Raw genomic sequence first — 20196 nt, 5'->3', positions numbered from 1 at the left:
CCTTTTAAAGGTGCGTATTTTACACTTGTGTGATGAAGGAAGTTGCAATGGAAACTGGTTTTCATTGGCCTAGCATTATGTAGTCAAAACTCTGGATTATCTGTTGTTCAAACAGCAATAGAGTAATGTTTGCTTACCTGTGGGTATTGGAGTATTAGTTAGTTATATTTGCTCTGGAGCAGCCAATAAAGTGACTACGTTTTATTCAATTGTTATATCACTGTAAATGAAAAACTATTACACCATTTCCAATTATATTTTCCAAAGTGATTAAAGGAACCAGTTACTGATTTCTTGCAGATAGAAGCCTTTTAGTTCATAGTATTCTGAATAACATGGAACAAGACATAAAGTGACGTCACAACTCACACATGTAGCGGTATTTACATCTTGTTTTTTCTCTCCAATTATGCTCCCCCACCTCAGACAACTGTGATTAGCATGGCAAGATAGCGTGGTGCAAGAATACTCTACAGTAGAGATAATGGCAAGTGCTCTGTTTGCGAGTATATTCATATCCAGCTGTTAAAAGGTTAAACTGATTTATGAAACAATGTACTCAAAAGTGGATTTAAGGTATTCTGAACTCAAGTCCTCAATTAAAAAAACCCAACTACTTCCATAAAAAATTAAATGCAGAAAATGAAATTGATAACTCAAGTCTTATTTTGAAATATTGAGTATTATAGTCTTTTGATCTGTTGGATCTCTAGTTATACATTACTGGATATTTTAACCCTAGATCTGGTGTGGCCAATACATGCATAAAAAAAGAGAAATTCTTTCTCTTTCTATTGCACTAAACAATTGTTTTCTACCGTAAATACGCTTTGTTATAAAACTCTTATTGTTAACCCTTACAATCAATATTTCTATACTGTGTGCCCACTCACTTTTTGATAAGCAAACAAGAAGTCTGTGATTAGAAATTAATTTATCGAGCAATTGTTGTAAAATATCATCAAATAGCTACTGAGATACTGAATAGATAGATAAATGTCAAAGTTGTCAGCAATGTAGAGTTTGTATTTCCGTCAACACGAAAGTGAAGGAAAGGGCCATTATTTGTGAAGCCAAGCTGTGCCATTTTCTCATTCAGTATTGGTTGTAGCCGTGTTCTAACCCGGTTTGTAAATTAATTATTTATTTTGCATAAAAATATGGTACGGTAGTGTTTACAAAATGTAATGAATTGTGTTATTTAGGTTTTACCTGATAAAACTTTTTGGTTTTCACTTTTTTGTGATAATCATTTACAATTTCTAACATTGCTGCTATAATCTACAATTGACAAAAAATATAATAATGCTTTATTTGGTAAGGCATATATTTGTTGCACAATAAAAAATGCTTGCAAAGAGCCGAAAATAGGATGACCAATTTGAATTCTTACTAAGGCAAGTACTGACTAGATGCATTATATTCATCAATATTATATTTTAGTTCATTCTGAGATATGCTCTGTATGAATATGATCATCTTTTGCAGACATATGCTTTTAGGTTTTAAGTATCTTTTATTCTAAGACTAATTATTACCATTGTTTGAAGTTGCTATTATAAGTTATAAATATGTCTTTACATCTTCCACTAACTAAGATAAAATTGAGTGAAATCAAAAAGATTCTACTGTATTTAACGGTCCCACAGGGCAAGGAGACATTTTTATTATTCAAGAAATAGTAAATATGCATATACAAATATGTCTAATTATTATATATTCTGTTCTAGTACCAGTTTGGTCTGGAGTGAATGTTGCTGGTGTCAGATTGCGGGATGTAAATGATGACATCGGCAGGAAAAATGACACTGAGAGCTTCAACCTTATACACAAGCAAGTAGTTGATAGGTAAGATGGATGGGTGTTGAAGTACTGGGTGGGGCTTTTGTTGGTATATGTTGTTATATGGATGAAAACTTTTTCCTTACTTCATTGTGGTTTATTAAAGTGGAGTGACGTTCTCTTTTTGGTGTTACACATGTACATTGTGTTTAATCATGATTCAAACTTTCATATAATCCATACCAGTTATATATTTTATCTGTACTGAGTTGATAAAGTTATTTTGTAACTGATAAAAAATATAAAATAAAGTTGGTTGAAGGTTTTTGTAAAATTTGAGTTTTTGTTTAGTTTTATGTCTAAAAAGTTTTCAGCCAAATTTGTCATATGTTAACAAGTTATTAAATCCCTGACAAGTACGTTATATCCTTCTTCTGATATCCTTCTTCTCGTTATTTTCTAAATGACAATAATTTATTTATAGTTATTTTCATATAGACATTGTATTTTATATCTATATGAAATTGAAGTGTCATTTTATACTGTAGGCAATGGATTATTTTGAAAATATATTTTTATAGGTTTCTGTTAATAAATTTTGTAAAACACAAAAAGAAAAAATCATTTATTAACTTTATTCTTGTTATGGTATAATACAATAGGTGTATCTGTTACAGACCAACTTTAAAGACCATGGTGTGCTTTAAAAATGCATGAAACAACTATGGTGTACATGAAAAATATTTTTGTGGTTGTTGCATTGCTTTATTTTGAAGCAAGAATTATATTGTGGTTATTGTATTCAATTGACAACATATGTCTTTACACTTAATTTTGTACACATTTCAAAGTAACATCTTACAATTTTGCATGCATACTACAAATTCTTTACTTATCGACTGCTCAATTGTGTTAGGATGATGACATGTACAATACAATTACAATGTCATAATGGCATCTTCAAGTTATATTTTAACAATCTTGTCATAAAACTTCATTGTAACAATTAAAGAACACTGGATAAAATTAACATTAAGCACATATGTACAGTTAAAAAAAGTGCACTCGTACTTGAAAGATGCCAATCTGTTCCATCGGAGATGCAAGGGAAGTTGGGCTAGTCGTGGGTGATCAATCACCGTTATGTTGTCTGTGTACTTTGCTGTGCATTAGGAGTACTTCTGACATCTTTACTCTCATCATTGTTATACACAGGGAGTTGACCGGGCTATTTATTTTATCCTTTGAAAAGTTTGTTTGGTTCTTGTTTTTTCTGCCTTATAAATTTAATAATTGTCCAGTAAAATCATTTCAAAGTCTTTCTGGAGAGTTATAAAATTTACAAGGCAGAAAGAAAGAACTTGACTAACAGAGACAACAGATAAAGTGAATCATCAGTCTTAACTAGCTTGTTGTCACGTACATATTTGTAAGAATAGTAAATATGTAGTCAATTTTATTTGTATTTCACTTGGAGTGTGTTTTGATTTTAAGGTTTTTTACTAGTTGTTAAGAAGTTGGAAGATCTGAAGATGTGTCCATGAAATGTGTCATGAATCTAACACACTTGAATAGTCAAAGGATATAATAAGGCTCAGAATTTCCATAAATATAAATATATATATATATATATATATATATATATATAAATATGTATATAATATCCATCTAATATGTTAAAATTATTAACTTGAATAGATTGAAGTATATATCTTCATTATTAATTTCATTCTTATTGCTTTTATTAATAATATGTTGTGATTTCAGTGCGTATGAAATCATCCGACTGAAGGGCTATACCTCATGGGCCATTGGTCTCTGTGTTGCTAAACTGTGCCAGTCAATACTGCACAACGCACACTCCGTGCATGCTGTTTCCAATGCTGCAAAGGTAATCTCTTATTATTGTTAGAATAATCTCCTCTAAATGAGGAGAATATCTAAAAGTAAAAAGCTTCATAAAAGAGGTAATAGGGGAGCTATAATTCTGTAAGGATTTTTAGAACACACTTGGCACAAAATTTATGGTACCCAAGCTTTAAGTGATTGTGAAACAGCGGTTTTATGAATTTTTTCATTGATTTCTACTAACAAGTCTTCAGTACCCAGACTAGGTCAAACAGTGCTATTCTGGTTATGAAGAAGGATACAGGCATGTTTTAAATCAATACACTCTCTGTGCTTTCACTCATTCCCATTCCCTTTCCCATAAACATCACAAAGTTGGTGATAGATTTCTATCAGTTTATAGTTGTTTGCCAACAAAAACCTATCACTGAATGCACTTAAGATGAGGTTGGGATTTTCTGCACTCATATTAAGAAAGAAAAGCCACATTGCAGCTCAAGTCATAGTAAGAAAAGTGGGAAATATACAGACTGCACGCTACTACAGGTCAATGTGTACTAAGTGCAAAACAATCTTTTTACCCCAGGTGGGGCTTGGCCACTGCCAAGGTAATCCAAAACGTCTAGACACCAGTTACCTATGAAATGTAACTACCACATTTATGTTTTTAACTCTAATGTATTGTTGAAGTGTTGAAAAATAACAATTTACACAAACTTTCACTTAAGGAACCAAGCAAAGATTGTGGTCATCTTTAATAACCACATTTTAAAACTGAATACAAATATTTATTGTTTGACTTATGAACTTACTTATTATTTTGACTTTTTTGTAATATTAAATACTGTAGTTTTTGTATGTAAAAAATAGACTACAAAACAAAAATTTTCATTCTTTTTTCAGTTCTAAATTTTGTGAAAGATTTGTTATTTATGAGACATGTTAAAAAAAGTAAGTACCGTTTTTATATATAAAACGTGAAGTAAACTTCTTGTAGCAATTTTACTTTTATATGAAAGCACAAACTTTTATCTACTTTTCTACATAACTGCAATCAATATTTAAGCAGTTATAATATATAAAAACAACCTTTTTGTACTGTCATCATAGAAGATTGCCACCTGATTTATCAGTGACTGCAATGTAATAATTTCAGTGTGATTGTCGTTTTGTGGCACCGATCTTTAAGGTTCTTCTTCCATTGAAAAAATGGTAGTCACTGGGTACTATATCTGGAATGTTCGGGGTTTATCAAATTGTTCCTAGCAAATTGCTGTGATGAGATCTTTAGTTCGTTTTGCTGCATGTGGTCAGACATTGTCATACAGTAACATATGTTTCTTTAAACCTAGTTTAAAATTCAATAAACATTTCATAGAGAACTCTTCTTGAAACTTGAGAAAACTCCTCTGATAAAAAATAAATTATGAAATATCTGTTCATTTTCACTTTATTGTTCACTTTCTGCACAAGATTGTTGGTGATCATTGAGGGTCATCCACAATGTTTCTCATCAGGAACAATCTTTCGTCTATCTTTTAAAGCTGTTACCCATTTCATCACTTATAATGTTATTGTCCTTAAACTTACATCCTTAAACTTATCCTCTGGCCGAGGATTTCAACTGCTTTCAAGTCTGTAGCACCAAGAAAATAAATAATAGTATACATTCACTGTAAACAGTAAATACATTCACTGTCGGCGGAACTCTCAAGTGATGAGGGCATTTGAAATATGCATTTACAGATGTAAAAATGATTGATTTTTGTACTAATTGCATCTGTGGCTTGCTATTAGTTGTAGGTAGACAGTGTGCAAATCCGACTGTAACGCTTCTGCGACAAAAAAATGTCAAAACTATACTTAAAAATCATGCCTTGTATAACAAAGAAATAACAATACACAAAATATTCTTTAAAATATCAATGTTTCTTTTATTTAACTTCAGTCTTCCTTTATTAATAATGTAAAAAACAAATAAGGAATTAATAGGATTCCAGAAAGAAAAAAGTATTTTTTGAGTGAACAAGTGAAACATGTTTTACCTAAAGATTAAATAGACCTGATAGAGAAATATAATATCCTACGTAGAAACATAGTGAGTAGACAAATAGGAAGTAAGAAACAGTAATGGGACAAGAGCCAATTTGCTTTTTATAAGAACATAACCTAGTTTATTTTAATCAATTGAGGACTTCTGCCTGAGAAAGCAATTGATTGCCACCCTTACTAGCTCTGGTGGCAGTAAAATTGCAGGTTAACAAAAGGTTTAAAAATATTAAATAATAACTATTTAATGGTTCTATTCTTTTTTTTTAGTTTAATAATACAGTTAACAGAAGCAGTTATGCATATAAATAATAATTACATATGCAACAGCCTTAGAGGGACTAATAAATAAAGAAAATAAAGTCATCATTTTCACAATCTTTCAGTCCCGTTATCTTATGTTGGTTGACACTGATGTTTTGATGTCTGACACAATATTGGTCAGTGTGGCGAGCTAAACAATTAATTATCATCTGTAAAAAACTTTTAACAATCTTTCACTATCCTTACATTTGTATCCCCCGCCAAATCTAGGACAGAGAAAATCCTGTGCTAGAATAACGAAAAATTAGACTGTGTTCTTATCCAAAACAAATAGCTACTTACCTACCCAGCTATATTGATGTAGGTCATGTATGTATGAACAAGAGAGAATGATTCAAAAGTTGATAATGATAGAAATTAATGATAATAAATGTCCCTTCAGTCCTCATCTGACCAAAATGCCATCAAGGACACACCCAATATCTTCTAACAGCAGGGAGTCTAAGGTGGAGGCAGTACTCCTGCAATGATTATACGAAGCCTTTGGTATTTCTTGACTGTAGTAAGGTCTATATAGCTTTTCGTGCAATATTATATTCTAACAAGATTACACTGAGATAACACCTACAACCTCAAAACTTAGTGAAGCTTGTTAAGTGACACTTGGTCTGGCATATTCCCACATTGTTCTGTTAATATGATGCCTCGGATAAGCTAATTAAATATTTTGTATCTTCCAGGGATTCCACGGTATTGACCAGGATGTGTTTCTTTCACTTCCCTGTGTTCTTGGAGAGAACGGAGTGTCACATGTTATCAAGCAGCCTCTGAGAGAGGAAGAACTTCAGCAGCTAAAGAAGTCTGCGAAGACAATGGCTGATGTCATTAAAGGCCTCAAGTTTTAGATTTTATTGCTTTAGTCATTGTTGTTTCTTATGTGATACCGGTATCAAGTTTTATACTGTTTACATGTCACTGTGTCTTTTCTTTGTAAAGTATGCTAGTAGTAATAACCCTTCCACTACCATGTCCAACAGTAACAGGATAGAACTGTTATCCTCCCATTGTGAGGTAGTGTGATGTTTGGTAGTGGAAGTGTTAAAGTTGTTGTCTTTTATGTTTTTTATATTTATTTTGTTGTATTATCATATGAGCACATTTTCTTCTATAGACATACAGTAAACTCTTGATTATCTACAAAATTGCTCAGTGCAGATTAGTAAATTTTGTAATAAGTTGCAAAATTGTTAATAATCAGTAGTTGAAAAATATTCCATAGTAGCTTTGTATATTGGTTGACAGTTTCTTATTCTATTATTTTGTATAATTTTAAAAATTTGCTATTTAGAAAACTTATTAGCACTTTAAGTGCCGAGTTTTCAACGATGCTATCACTCTGTACTGTCAGGTCTATTGTGTGCAGAGCTGCTGTATAGTAAGTATAAATGTAGCATGTTTCTCGTCCACTGGGATCAACTTCAGTAACATCTTAATTTACCAAAATGCTGCCAGAATCTCCTGATTCGTCATGTCAGGTGATGGTTAGTAAATTGAGTCCACATTCCGATCGCCAACATTCTCAGAAAAGTTACACACCGCTGAATGCATAACTCACAACAATGCATCTGGACAAATTTAAAATTGATAAAAATTTTTTATCATTATTACAAATAATTCCTCTGTACTGACTGAACAACAATCAAAATATAAAATTTAAATAATTACAGTCGCAACTTCAAAAACGTCCAGGTAAAACTTCACCACGTGCTTTCGTGATAGTTCTTTAGTAGACCATCAAAGTGTAGTAGTAGTTAAACTGTGGATTTGTAGTAGTTCCAATAAACCCTAATAGAGACCAATGTGGTTCATCTTACAGCTGCCAGACATTATCTTACATCTGATAACATGGTCATGGTAGTTTAACGCTAAGTGGGATCGCCTGCAAAGTGGGATCGCCCGTGTTAACATGGGTTTGGCAGTTAAGGGGATAAATCGCTTATACAATTCTGAGATGTTTTTATGTTTTTACTAATTTTAATGGTGGATACTATGAATAATCTGCAAAGCAGATGAACCACCTGTGGGTAATCGAGAGTTTAGGTAATTAATTATAAAAAGAAAATGAAAATTCTGGTTTTGAAAACATCTTCAAATCAGATTGTAATGTTACGTTGGTAAATACTGTCAAGCATCGTTCATTTACAATAAAAGAATTTAATCTCTTGAACTACAATTTAATTTAGTGGGAAAGAATGATACATTTCTCTTGTTTCAATAATGTATTTTCTTTGTTTTATTCCTTGAACATTTAAGTAAAATATATTATTAAAGACTTTACTGAGTCAGTTTTTCTTCTTCTTTCTTTTTCTTCAAAAAACTGATTGAAATGATTATTTTCACTCAAAATGCTTCATATAAAATTACTGTTACAAAACCATTATTTTTTAAAACAGAATATTTGTAGATTGTAAACACTTTTTTAAGGAAAATGTTTAAAAAATTGTTTAATATATTTTTATATTATAAAAATCACATTTCTGAAAACACTTACTATTTGAAACAAAATAATGATAGTACTAAGATTTACAATGGGCTTCAGAAACAAAATAATGATAGTACTAAGATTTACAGTGGGCTTTATATGGAATACTATTCAATATTTGCAAGGACTATTTAATCACGAAGCATTGATCGTTCTAGTTAAGTTTAATCTTAGGTAGATATTAATGTTTGTTAATTATAATTTTAAGTCTGTATTGTGTGTTGATTGATTTATTGTCAATATAATAAATTACAATAAAACTATCGTTTAATATATTTGATTCCTTTTACTGTTAACTGTTGTCATTAACTGACTAGTACACAAAAGATAAAGTAATTGTCGTGTCAGTGACAAACATATAATTAGGAATGTGATAGTATGGCAGTAATGTATGCACATGGAGAAAGTAGGTAGCTTGACTAATGTACAGCTAGAGTGTAGATGCCGACAGCATGTTTAGTTTCATATAGTACATGACCTGGAAGTATCAATTCATAGAGAAGTCATGGACACTTTGGGGAAAGAATCTCCATCATTATAATGCTAAGATCAGCTGTATTAAAATTATAATAGGCATTACTCTCTAGGTACATCAGTGATAGATAATATTGTTTTTGATTTATATTTTGTTCCATGAAGGTACATTGCCAACTTCAATCAATCTTTCGAGATCCCTTGAAAGTTATGATGAAAATGGTTTATTTAGGTTCCAAATTTCCTTAATATTGAACATCAGTTAACATTTGTCCCACAAAATCTTCATATAAATGTAAGTAAAAACGTAAGTAAAGTAAGTAAAGTACCTACGAGGTTTATCAGAAAAGTATCCGATCTCTCTTTAAAGAACCGATTGTTATGTAACTGACTCTGTGTGCCCCCTGTCAGTGATTCTCATCACTCAGTTTCGTATGCATTTTGTATGTGCAATGACTGTCACTTAACATAAGGAGCAAAGAGTTTTCATTAAGTTGCTAGAAGCGTAGCCATTCTCCTTCAGAGACAATCTTTATTCTCTCAGGTAAATGAGTGGTTTAGGAGATTCAAAGATTGCTGCATTTCAGTGGAGAGTGACCCTCGATTTGGTAGGCCTGAAATGGACAGAAATCTTGCAAACATAGAACATGTTTGTGTGGCAATCAACAAAAACCACTGATTGATTGTACGGAAGTTATAAGATCTGTATTAGTTGACACCTACAAGATAATATGATTAATATTCATACAAAACTTGGCTGAGAATGAATTCTTAGGATTTCAGGAAGTGGCATAATATTTAAGATGGTGCAATCAGTTCATGTTAATACTTTTAGATTTTACAATTAAACACTTTCAAATATTATCTATGAAGGAAGAAAATGGAAAAACAATTTGGTGAATACTGCACAAGGAATTGGAAGCATTTAAAACAGGAGTTTAGGGCAATTTTTTTAATCAGGCTGGAAAATGGCTGAAGATAAAAATAAAAATTTTTAACAATATTTATATATAACTTAAGGAAATGAGACAAGTCTTAATGATTTATAAGTTTAGAAAATTAAAGTTGTATAATGAAATATAAGAATTTAAGAAAATTACATATATGTTAATGAAATTTGTTAGTCATGTTTCATATTAATACTTTACAAATGCCATATCATTATATTTAGCCATTTTTTACGAGCTGTACAAGATACTCCCAAATACTACTTTAAGTGTCTAAATTATTTTAAATAAATTTATACCTAAAGTAGTTTTTCGTGACGTTATAAAAATAGTAAATTTCATTAGTTTCATATGTGACCTATTGTGGGGCAAGATTGCATTTACAGAGTTTAAAATGCTATAAAGCCTGCAATAATACTTTTGAGACAAGTATTGAATGATTCATTTCATCACAATGCAAAAAAGGACAAAACATTTTTAAAAGATTATCTGGATTTTCAAGTTTAGTAGTTATCCTTCCTTACGGAAACATTACACAATTTTATAATTAATTTTGGTGTTAAATCAGCTGTTTGAACATATGACTGTCAAAACAAATAACAGAATCTTAAATGTTTACACAGGGAAAGTATTGGTTCAGAGAGGAATAATCATCTGACAGCTATGAGGGAAACTGTGACTTTTGCGGATCTCAGCTGTATTGGAAAGTATCCCATTACCATTCACAATGATGGAAAATACTTTTGATATTTTTTCTGTTCTCAGGAAAAGTATGTTAAAATGCTGTGCACATGTATCTTTGAACGGAAAGGTATTCAATATATCTGTAATATTGAAATCTTGTGTTTGCCCAGACACAAATGTTTTACATTCATATAGGAAGTTGTGTGGCAAACTATTGTGGAACAAGTAGGGGATGGAAGTGAATAGGACTTTAGAAGTTTTCAGTAGGTCTCAGAAATTGTATGTTACCTAAAATTCTTGGGGAAGGAGACCCTAAAAGCTTTGCATCTGTAAATGAAAAAAAAATATTTATGAAGAAGAGAAGTAGAGGTAAGAAAATTAGAATATATAGGTCATGTAGAAAAAAGAATGAGCACCAGTGTGATAATATGAAACCTCAAAAGAAAGAGTTACAAGGTGGGAAAATGTTGGGTGGGAAACACAGACTAACTGGGTTAACAATAAACTACAAAAATTGTTTAGTATGCTTGCTATTCAATGAAATTGACATATTGTAGTGGCCATGAGGGAAACTACCTGGGAAATATTTTTCCATGTTTTATCAATAAAGAAAATGATTCACGCCTGCATCAAGTTTGCCTGGAAGGTGAGAGCACTTGGTGCAAATGCTCTACACAACTAAGAGTTTTGTGGCTAAAGAATCCTATGACTATAGCAAGCACATAACACATAAAAACTACTTTAGGATGTTGTATTGAAAAATCCCTGTGTAGCATTTTAACACTAGAGGTTACCTACAAGCAGAAAAATTATGACTGTCATACGAGTTCTGAGATAAATGGAATCTAGTTAACATTGAGTTAGACGTTTAAAGTAGTCTTAAGTTAAAAACCATAGCTGTTTCTAAGTACACATCTCTGAAATAGCATGAATATCTGTGTGAAATTCCATGATATTTTTCAATATTTTATGAGCTTTAAATATTAATGATGTGGATACCAAAAATCAGGAATATTGATATTAACAAATGTTTAATCTCTGCTTGCATTATTGTTAACTTTGCTTGGTACAATGAAAAGTTTTCTATGGACATTTAATAACATCCACCTTTCAAGATTGATGGGGTCAAGGGAGGAAGAAGTACATGTAAAATGTTTTATAATATGGCAAGTAGAAATATGGTATGTTATTGATGGTGAAATCTTAACCCTAAAAGTGGCAGTATAAAGCTCAGTGGTTGGTAGACCATAGACCATTTTATATTTTCATGCAGAGCTCCACGTAGTCTTTCACAAATGCATATCATCACAACAAAGCCTAATTTAATATTTTTAGGTAAAAGTATAACTGTGAGTAGAACAGTAGATGCCTGATTAAAAGTAGCTAGCTAATGACAGAAAAGTAGTTTCGTAAGTACCATGTTGCCATATAGATAATAATTTACATGAATTCCACATAACTTAATAAATTTAATAAAATCTAATAAAGGTATAAGCCATTTTTGGTATGTGGTATGTATACCATTTTTAACAATCTACTCAAAAAGTATTCTGGATGCTAAGATCAGTACTAATTTCATGTTCCTAGGTTTGGGTTTTACCACAATTGTCCAATTTGCCTTAGCTAACTTAGCTAATGAATTCAGATGATAAATTGAATAATGATTTAAGTGAAAAGTGACTTTGAAATTAAGACACACCTTAATGTATTAATATGTGACTTTTCTTTTAATTCTTTTTTGGTAACGTTGACAATGTTTCACAATAGAGTACATGCAAAATGTATTGTGAAACTAGAATAGAGGACAATAAACAGTAAACCTCTATTCACAGCCAGCTTTTATCCTGTGGTCTGTGACATTACCTCAGGCGAACAGTACAGCGGTTTAATCTATGCTGAGCTGACCAATGGGGCTTACCTAGCTCTCATAGTCTGGACATGAATGGTCTTCCTGCGACTATACAGTGCTTTGTTATTTTAGTCCACGGCATTGTCACAGTTCAAGTATGTTACCTATTTATATGCACACATTTCAAAATACAAAATCCTTCATTATTCTTTGTAGAGTATCTTTGTTTACTTAAAAATTAATACATTGTTCTGGATATTTATACTGAAATTGAAAAGTATCAAATCAATAATTATTTGGCAAAGTTATAAATTCATAGTTTGTCATTGTTAAGTGTAAATAAAATTAATTTTCTGTGATCATTAAAAAACGTGTTTTCATAAAAAAATTGACTACACACATTTTTGATGGAATTTAGCACTTTTCTTCAACATTTAAGTATAACACTATATTTGGATTAAATTACTTGACAAATTAAAGTAATTAAAAAATATATGTTGTGTTGTTTCTGAAATAATTCATAGATATTAAAACTTCTCAGGTGCCTCACCATCCCATGTATATTTGTCAGTAGATATTATCCTCATTAATGCTGACAATTTTAGCAGAAGTTTAGAGATAGAGAGAATTGATATGATTCTGTATCCAGGTTATGTGATAAATGCAGCTTTTCAAGATAAAGCTCGTAGAAACTTCTGTGGCCATGAATATGGCATGACACTGGTGTTCAGAGCTTTAAACTTGAAGTAAAAATCCAATTATCCTGCAAACTGGAAAGCATAAATCTCACTTGCATATGAGATTTCTGGAAGCTTATCTTGAAAACAAAAATAGTTTCAAAATGAACGTTTAGAGTTTGCTATTAAAATTGTGATTTTGCTTTAGTGTGAATAAAAGTCAGATTTTAAATAAGTTAGCTTACATTTTTAGAAGTTTATAGTGCTAGTAGTAGAGGAGTCAACTACTGATGGAAATGAAATATACCTCAGCGAGTGGGGGTTTGGAAATGAGTGAAAGTTAATATTCTAGAGATTTTTAAGACTGTTGTGGACTGAAGTTTTAATTACATTATTAAATTTAATTAGCTTATTTAATTTCTTGGTAGCATAATAGCTCAAGAAATCAGTTCTGTCAACCAACCACGCTACATAAGTCAAGTCAGTACTGGCTGCTTATTGAAAAGAAAAATGGTTTTTTTCAGATGGTTAGGTTGGTCATGTTTGGATGCTGATGCATGTCACCTTCTCTATTGCCAGTCTGTAGTAACATAAAATATTAATTTGTTTAGAAAAGCAACAAACAAAATTTGGATTAAAGCAATATGTATAGTCAGTCCTTCTGAGGGTTAAGTGAGATCATAGGTGTATCTAGTATGACCTAATGGGGGGTGGGAGTTACCACTACAAATTATCCATACCACCCAGTAAGCCCCCCCACCGGAATATATTAAATACTAATAATATTAAAAACTGTAAGTTTAAGCCGTCTGAGAGTATTATTATTATTCTTATTTTATGCTCTACAAATTTACAATTTTGGAGACCCCCCCTGATAACACAACAGAATTAAAAGAAAATGTTCTGTATTATTAAAGAGAATAACAGAGGCTCAGGGAAAGGGCTAGATCTTACAAAGTACACTTCTTTCATATAATTTAAGTTTTCTAATATGGACTTCTAGAATACATATATATTACTTTAAAGTATGGGTGTGTGTTTGTATTACTTAAATAAACTGTACTTTACATTTAAATGTTTAAAATTTAAAACACTGTCATCCCTAATAAAAAATATTGGGATATAAATGTACATGTATTTTTATAGAGGATTATGTTTACTGTATTTAGCCCTTACAGACCCTACCAACACAATCTAGGTGGTGGAATTTTGTACTCTGTAATCCTAACCCACACAAGTGTGAGGGTTGAGTTTAATATTTTTATATATGTAGACTACCGTATTGATTTTACACATTTCAGACTTGTATAAATCTGTTTAGTACTCTATGGAAGAAGCAAGGAAATGTTTTTTTGTTCTTTTCTTTCATCCCTGTAGCTGCCATACTGTTTTTAACAACAGGTGTCAATGTGAAATGGTGTCTCGCTGGTCGACTCATGGTAAGTTGATTTTTCTGTTACTTTAATGTTTTGAAACAATGCTCATCACACGATTATTGAATAAGGACCTATTCTCATGATTAAATCATAAATAATTTTGTTTCAAAAGTCTCAGTCCAATGCCTAGGCTTGAGAAATTTCAACCACACAATTGTGTTGGTTAGGACTGAACAGGTATTTCTGGTGAAATTGACATTTTAACTTTAAATTAAAGCATTTAGTTAATTTCTGGTTGTGATAAGTAAATCTTATCATTTTAAGCTTTATTAGCTCATTTAATCCATACCACTAACTGGATCCTGAACAAATAATGTCTATTTTAGTACAAAACTACTATTAAGTGTTGTAGTTAGTGTGCTTGTTTAATTTTTAATTTTGAAACATTATCTGTCATTAGGCCTAACTTAATTTTAACCCCATCTTTAGCCTAATCTTAGGTATTTTTCAGATCAAGATGACCTGATTTTGGACTACCTTCTTGGAACGGGAGATGATTCAGAAATTGAAGATTTGTCTGGTGACGAAGAAGGTAACGCATCAGTTACAAATACATTAAGTACGCATCGGAATGTGACAGACGTTATATTACTTAAAGCAGAATTAGCCGAAGACAGGGAGGATGCGGATCAAGACCAAGGCCATAGAGAGGATGAATCTATTGGTGAAAACAATCCAGGTGCTTCTGATGAAGATGGTGGCAATATCATCGTTGAAAGTGATTCCGAAGGCCCGTTGATATGGACACAGGTGGAGGGGACTTTTTGGGTGATCCAACCCCAGGTACTTCTTCAACAAAATCAAAAGGTAGGCCCACCAATTTTCCATGTTCCAAAAAAAGAAAAACGCCATTCTCTAAAAGTAAGAGGTTGAGCTCCACCAAAAAAAGTAAACCTAATAGGAAACAAACTAAACCCAACTGGAAAGAAGGTAAATTTGTAAACCCCACAAACAAATAAATCTGTAGAAATAAATACACCCTTGGAAGTTCCTAATAACAAAACGCCTTGCGAATGTACTGGTCGGCAGATTATAGTATCATCGAGGCTATACAAAAAGCAATGACAAGAGACAGATTTTTTATCTTGAAAAATTGCTTACATGTAGTAGATGTCAATAGTCCACCTGAGAACCGTGACCGTCTATGGAAAGTACAACCTGTACTAGATGCAGTAAAGAGTGGGTGTGACAAAATTGAACTACATCCTGGCAACTATTCCATTGATGAACAGATGGTGCTCTTTTAGGAAAGACCACTTTGCGTCAGTATGTTCCAAACAAACCTAGGCCTGTAGGATTGAAAGTGTTTGTTCTCACTACTTCAGAGGGCATCATGCTTGATTTTTTCCTGTATCAGGGATCACAGACAAATCTAACCTTTAAGGGAGAGCTAGGATTAGGACCTTCAGTTGTCATGCGTCTGAAAGATAGCGTCCCTCCTCATAGTGTATTGTATTTTGACAGGTATTTCACCTCAATTAGCTTGATGCAAAAGCTAATCGAAGATCAATACTATGCCACTGGAACAATGATGTCAAACCGACTCCAAGAAATCAAGTTCAATCAATTAAAAATGGGTCGAGGATCATGTGAGGAGCGGCTTTCCTCAGACAATAAGTTAACAGTAGTAAAGTTGATGGATAACCAATCAGTAATTATGATCTCTAGTGTGTGTGGCACTGAACCTGTATCTCGTGTTCGGAGATGGTCAAAACAAAACAAAAAGTGTGTTTAACAAGTTTAAAAATGTCGAGTGTCCAGCAGCCATTGTCACATATAACAAGAACATGGGTGGAGTAGACACCCTCAACCAGCTCATTGAAGTGTACCGCACATGGTTCAAAACTAAAAAGTGAACTTTGAAAGTCATCCTACATTTCTTGGATGTTGTCATTGTAAACAGTTGGCTGCACTATCGTAGTCACTGCCGCCAAAAGAAAACACCGAAAAGAAATATCATGGACTTGCTCAAATACAGGTTAGCAAATTTCCGAAGCCCTCATATCTAGCCCAACTGGAGTAGAGGAAATCGAAGGTGAAGTTGAAGCAATAGCTCCCAAGCCTCAAAACTGGAGAGCTCCACTTCCTGGCCAAGACAAACGGTACGACGGGTTGAAACATTGGCCTGTAGTTGATGACCTGCCAAATGCCAGAGGCTGCCGTTTGGAAACCTGTTCATCTAGGACAAGAGTCCGATGTGAGAAATGTAATGTCTACCTTTGCTTGTCTAAAGATAAACAATGCTTTAAGATGTTTCATGCCTGAAAAGACATATTTTAGTGAATAACGTGCTTACCGAATATAGACAATGATGTATTTAAACATGGTGTTTTTGTTTATACCTTGCCTATATTAAAATTATAATCCTGATATACTTAATCCACCTCATATTTTGGAACATTTTTATAGAATTATTTAATTGAATTTAACAATAATTAATCTGTTGGTCAAACCTAACCTACAAAATTGAGTCGGTTAATTTTTAAATTAATCAAAAGAGGATAAAATCTAAAAATCATTTTAAAGGCCCTAATTGAAGCCAAAGACGTAAAATATTAGCAAAAAAAATGTTCTTTAAATAAAAATTACTCTTGACTCTAGGAGGTCAGACACCCCAAAAACCTCAGGTCGGTAAGGGTTAAAACTAAACACATTTTGAGACATTGAGGGGAGGCACAGTATAGACATGTTTTTTTATTTTTCACATCACAAATTAGCCTTTTATTTAGCAATTTTTTTGAAGCAAGTACACTGAACCTGAAAAAATAAAACTTAAATTATTTAGTAGGAAAAGTAACAAAAAATTTTGCAACATGAAAATTGGAATGAAGTGTTTAATGAAAGATGTGTTGGAAGAAAAATCCTTAATTTTTGGTAGCCAAAGTGGTTTAATAATAACATTAGAATTTAACAAACGAAAACTTCAAGATTCTTATATTTTACATATCAATGGTCCACCAGAATTAATAGTTATTATAAATTAAAGAAGTTGTTCATAAAACTTATTGTTAGAGTAAACTTTGATTACGGCAGAGGCTTGATTCTTGCTGTTGGTAACCCTTTGAGGGCAACATAGAAAATTATCACCAATCCTATTTTATATTTTATTATTAATTATTTATATTTTATTTCTGACATTGATGTAAACAAATCATGTTCTAATATGTCAAATAAAACATTGAAAAAATTACAAACCTGATCACGACAAATTTGTTTACTTTGATTTGTAAACTTATAGTTTTTGTGAACATTTTATTAGCATATGTTATAAAATAAATCAAGTGGGTTTATTCCATAACCACATATATTATAGAAGTTCACCACCAAAGGATTGAAAGTTCGTTACTTTATTTTTATAGGTAGGTCAACTATAAAACACGTTTTAATAAGCATCTAATTTTGTATACGTCTTACACAATTTTCGTTGAAACAATACCGGAAAAGTGTAAGAGTAACAGTAAGTAAAATTTAATCTGTTTTAAGAAGTCTAATATTTCTAAATGGTAAAATCAGCAATCTAGGATATTTTGTACTTGTATTATTTTATTAGTACAACCACTATTGGTATTCATTAATTGCACATGTCACTAATACACAACTAGCACCAACAACGAAAGCGATGAGAGCTACTGACAACTGCAAATTAGCCGTTCAATGATAAGAATGATAACCGTGCATGGCCATTACTCGCTGTCTCTTTTGCCTGAAGCGCGGGAGGTGAAGTCTGTATTATATTTTCGACCACCACGGATCGCAAACGGACTCGTCATTCTGAAGAATTTTACAAAGCATGAGTCTTTACTATGTGTCTCTAAATTAATGCTAGAGTGAAAAATATACTAGCAACAATGTCATAAATATTATACATTACGTATGTAAGAAAATCAATTAAATCATAAGAACTAACAAAACTGGAGAATGGTAATCAGAAATAGTCGGTGGTTGAGAAGGCAGACCTACTAGGCTGTGGAGTGCGTATGAGGGCGAATTGGGGTCTGTATACGTTTAACGGTCACCGCCACAGAGTATAAATATTTACGTATACTTTCAATTCATTATGTTACGGTAAATATTATATTTTACACAATTCTATGTAATGCAGAATTGCAAAACGGTTATTAGGTAGTAAATATTGACTAATCTTTCTTTCTGATAAGTAAAAACCAATATTAAAATCTCACATTAAAAACATATTAGGTTGTTTTATGTTCCATACAAACAAAATCTTCAGTGGGATGATAATTATCTGTAACAAACGGAATTTGTAGTAGAAGGCCTACGAGTAAAAATAAAAGAGAATTCCCTTTCAAAAAGAAAACTCATCTGGTTATTAACAACGCAGTGTTGTCGCTGGTAGATTTAAACAAATTCAGTTGGAGCGCCAGTGAAAAGCGAGTTACAGAAAATGCGCTCATAAGCGCTGAAAGGCATTGTGGCTCTCGGAGTATTCGTATTGACTGGCAGATTAAAAACACCAGACGGGAAATTTTATTCCAACAGAACAATCATTATAAAAGACAGCGATTTAATTCAAATAGTTGTGACAAAAGAATAAATCGATAAAGGATTCACATTTCAATAGCACTTTCATTACTGAATGTTTATAAAATATTCATTTCACTTATAAGTAATTTAGAGTTAAACCTTTGATTTAAAACTATGTCTTATTGCAGAAACTTACATTTAGTATGGGCAAATTATAACATTAACATTATAATTTAATAATTATTTAATTAATATTTAATGCTTTATATTGTAATTTTACATATTACAAGGTAAGGGTACGCTAGACAATATTTTGCGCACCAGCCTTCATTGGCTATGAGTGATGTGTTCGAACCATCACTAATTGGTTTAAATCATTATTCTTAGATCCTGTTAAATTAATTGCGTTCAACGATCAAGAATACATGCGCAACGTAATGATTACTACTTTCATCAGTTGTTGCATAATGCGCTTACTGTTCCGATCTTTTGGGTCTCTACTGAAAGGTGTGGATCTCAGATTTCAGAGCTAAAACCTACGAAAGCTTCAAATGGAATAACTTTGGTTGTTTCGAAGCTCAAAGCAGAAGGTGAATGGAGTAAGAATTACATTAATTAAGATTATAACCTTCTCACTAAAACCTTTCGCCTATGTCCAACCTATTTATAAAAAGAGATTGTATTGTTCCCATTGTAATTAATTACGAAACAGAAATTGAGTTTTTAACAGCTAATGCTTAAAAAATGTGTATATATTAATTCAGTTTCCTCAGTGACAGCTTATGAATGAATGTTTTTGGTGAAAGTCTACATGGACTATACATAGGTGCTGATGTGACACATGGTTTAAATAACACGATTAGTACTTATATATGGTTGGTATTTTCTAAATTGACTGTTTTTAATGTTTATGGATACCCTTATGCATATATACGTTACGTAATAAAAATTGTTATATAGTGGTAGTATCACTTCATGCATGCCTTATACGACAATTAATGTGTTGCTAATATATATTTTATAATTGAATGTATATGCATTGTATTCATGAATATATCGTTCTTTCAAAACAATTTCTGGTACGTTAAGCAAACTGTGAAACCACCCTTGGCTGAATATAGAAATATAAATTAATAAAATACCAACCAAGTAAAATTCC

General features: G+C 32.0%; 1 protein-coding gene across 4 annotated transcripts in view; it reads left to right on the top strand.

Annotated features, from left to right (window-relative positions):
- Positions 1-8749, top strand: part of LOC124364004 (L-lactate dehydrogenase) — a 34434-nt gene extending 25685 nt beyond the window's left edge. For all 4 annotated transcript variants that reach the window (XM_046819255.1, XM_046819254.1, XM_046819256.1 and 1 more), the window contains 3 exons: positions 1731-1848; positions 3550-3673; positions 6684-8749. In XM_046819255.1, the coding sequence (XP_046675211.1) occupies positions 1731-1848; positions 3550-3673; positions 6684-6848 (407 nt within the window). In that variant the 3' untranslated portion in view covers positions 6849-8749. The remainder of the gene's footprint in view (positions 1-1730; positions 1849-3549; positions 3674-6683) is intronic.
- The last annotated feature ends 11447 nt before the right edge of the window (positions 8750-20196 follow it).

The sequence above is a fragment of the Homalodisca vitripennis genome, chromosome 1 (assembly GCF_021130785.1).
Source record: "Homalodisca vitripennis isolate AUS2020 chromosome 1, UT_GWSS_2.1, whole genome shotgun sequence".
Lineage (NCBI taxonomy): Eukaryota > Metazoa > Arthropoda > Insecta > Hemiptera > Cicadellidae > Homalodisca > Homalodisca vitripennis.
This window is presented reverse-complemented; position numbering and strand designations above follow the sequence as displayed.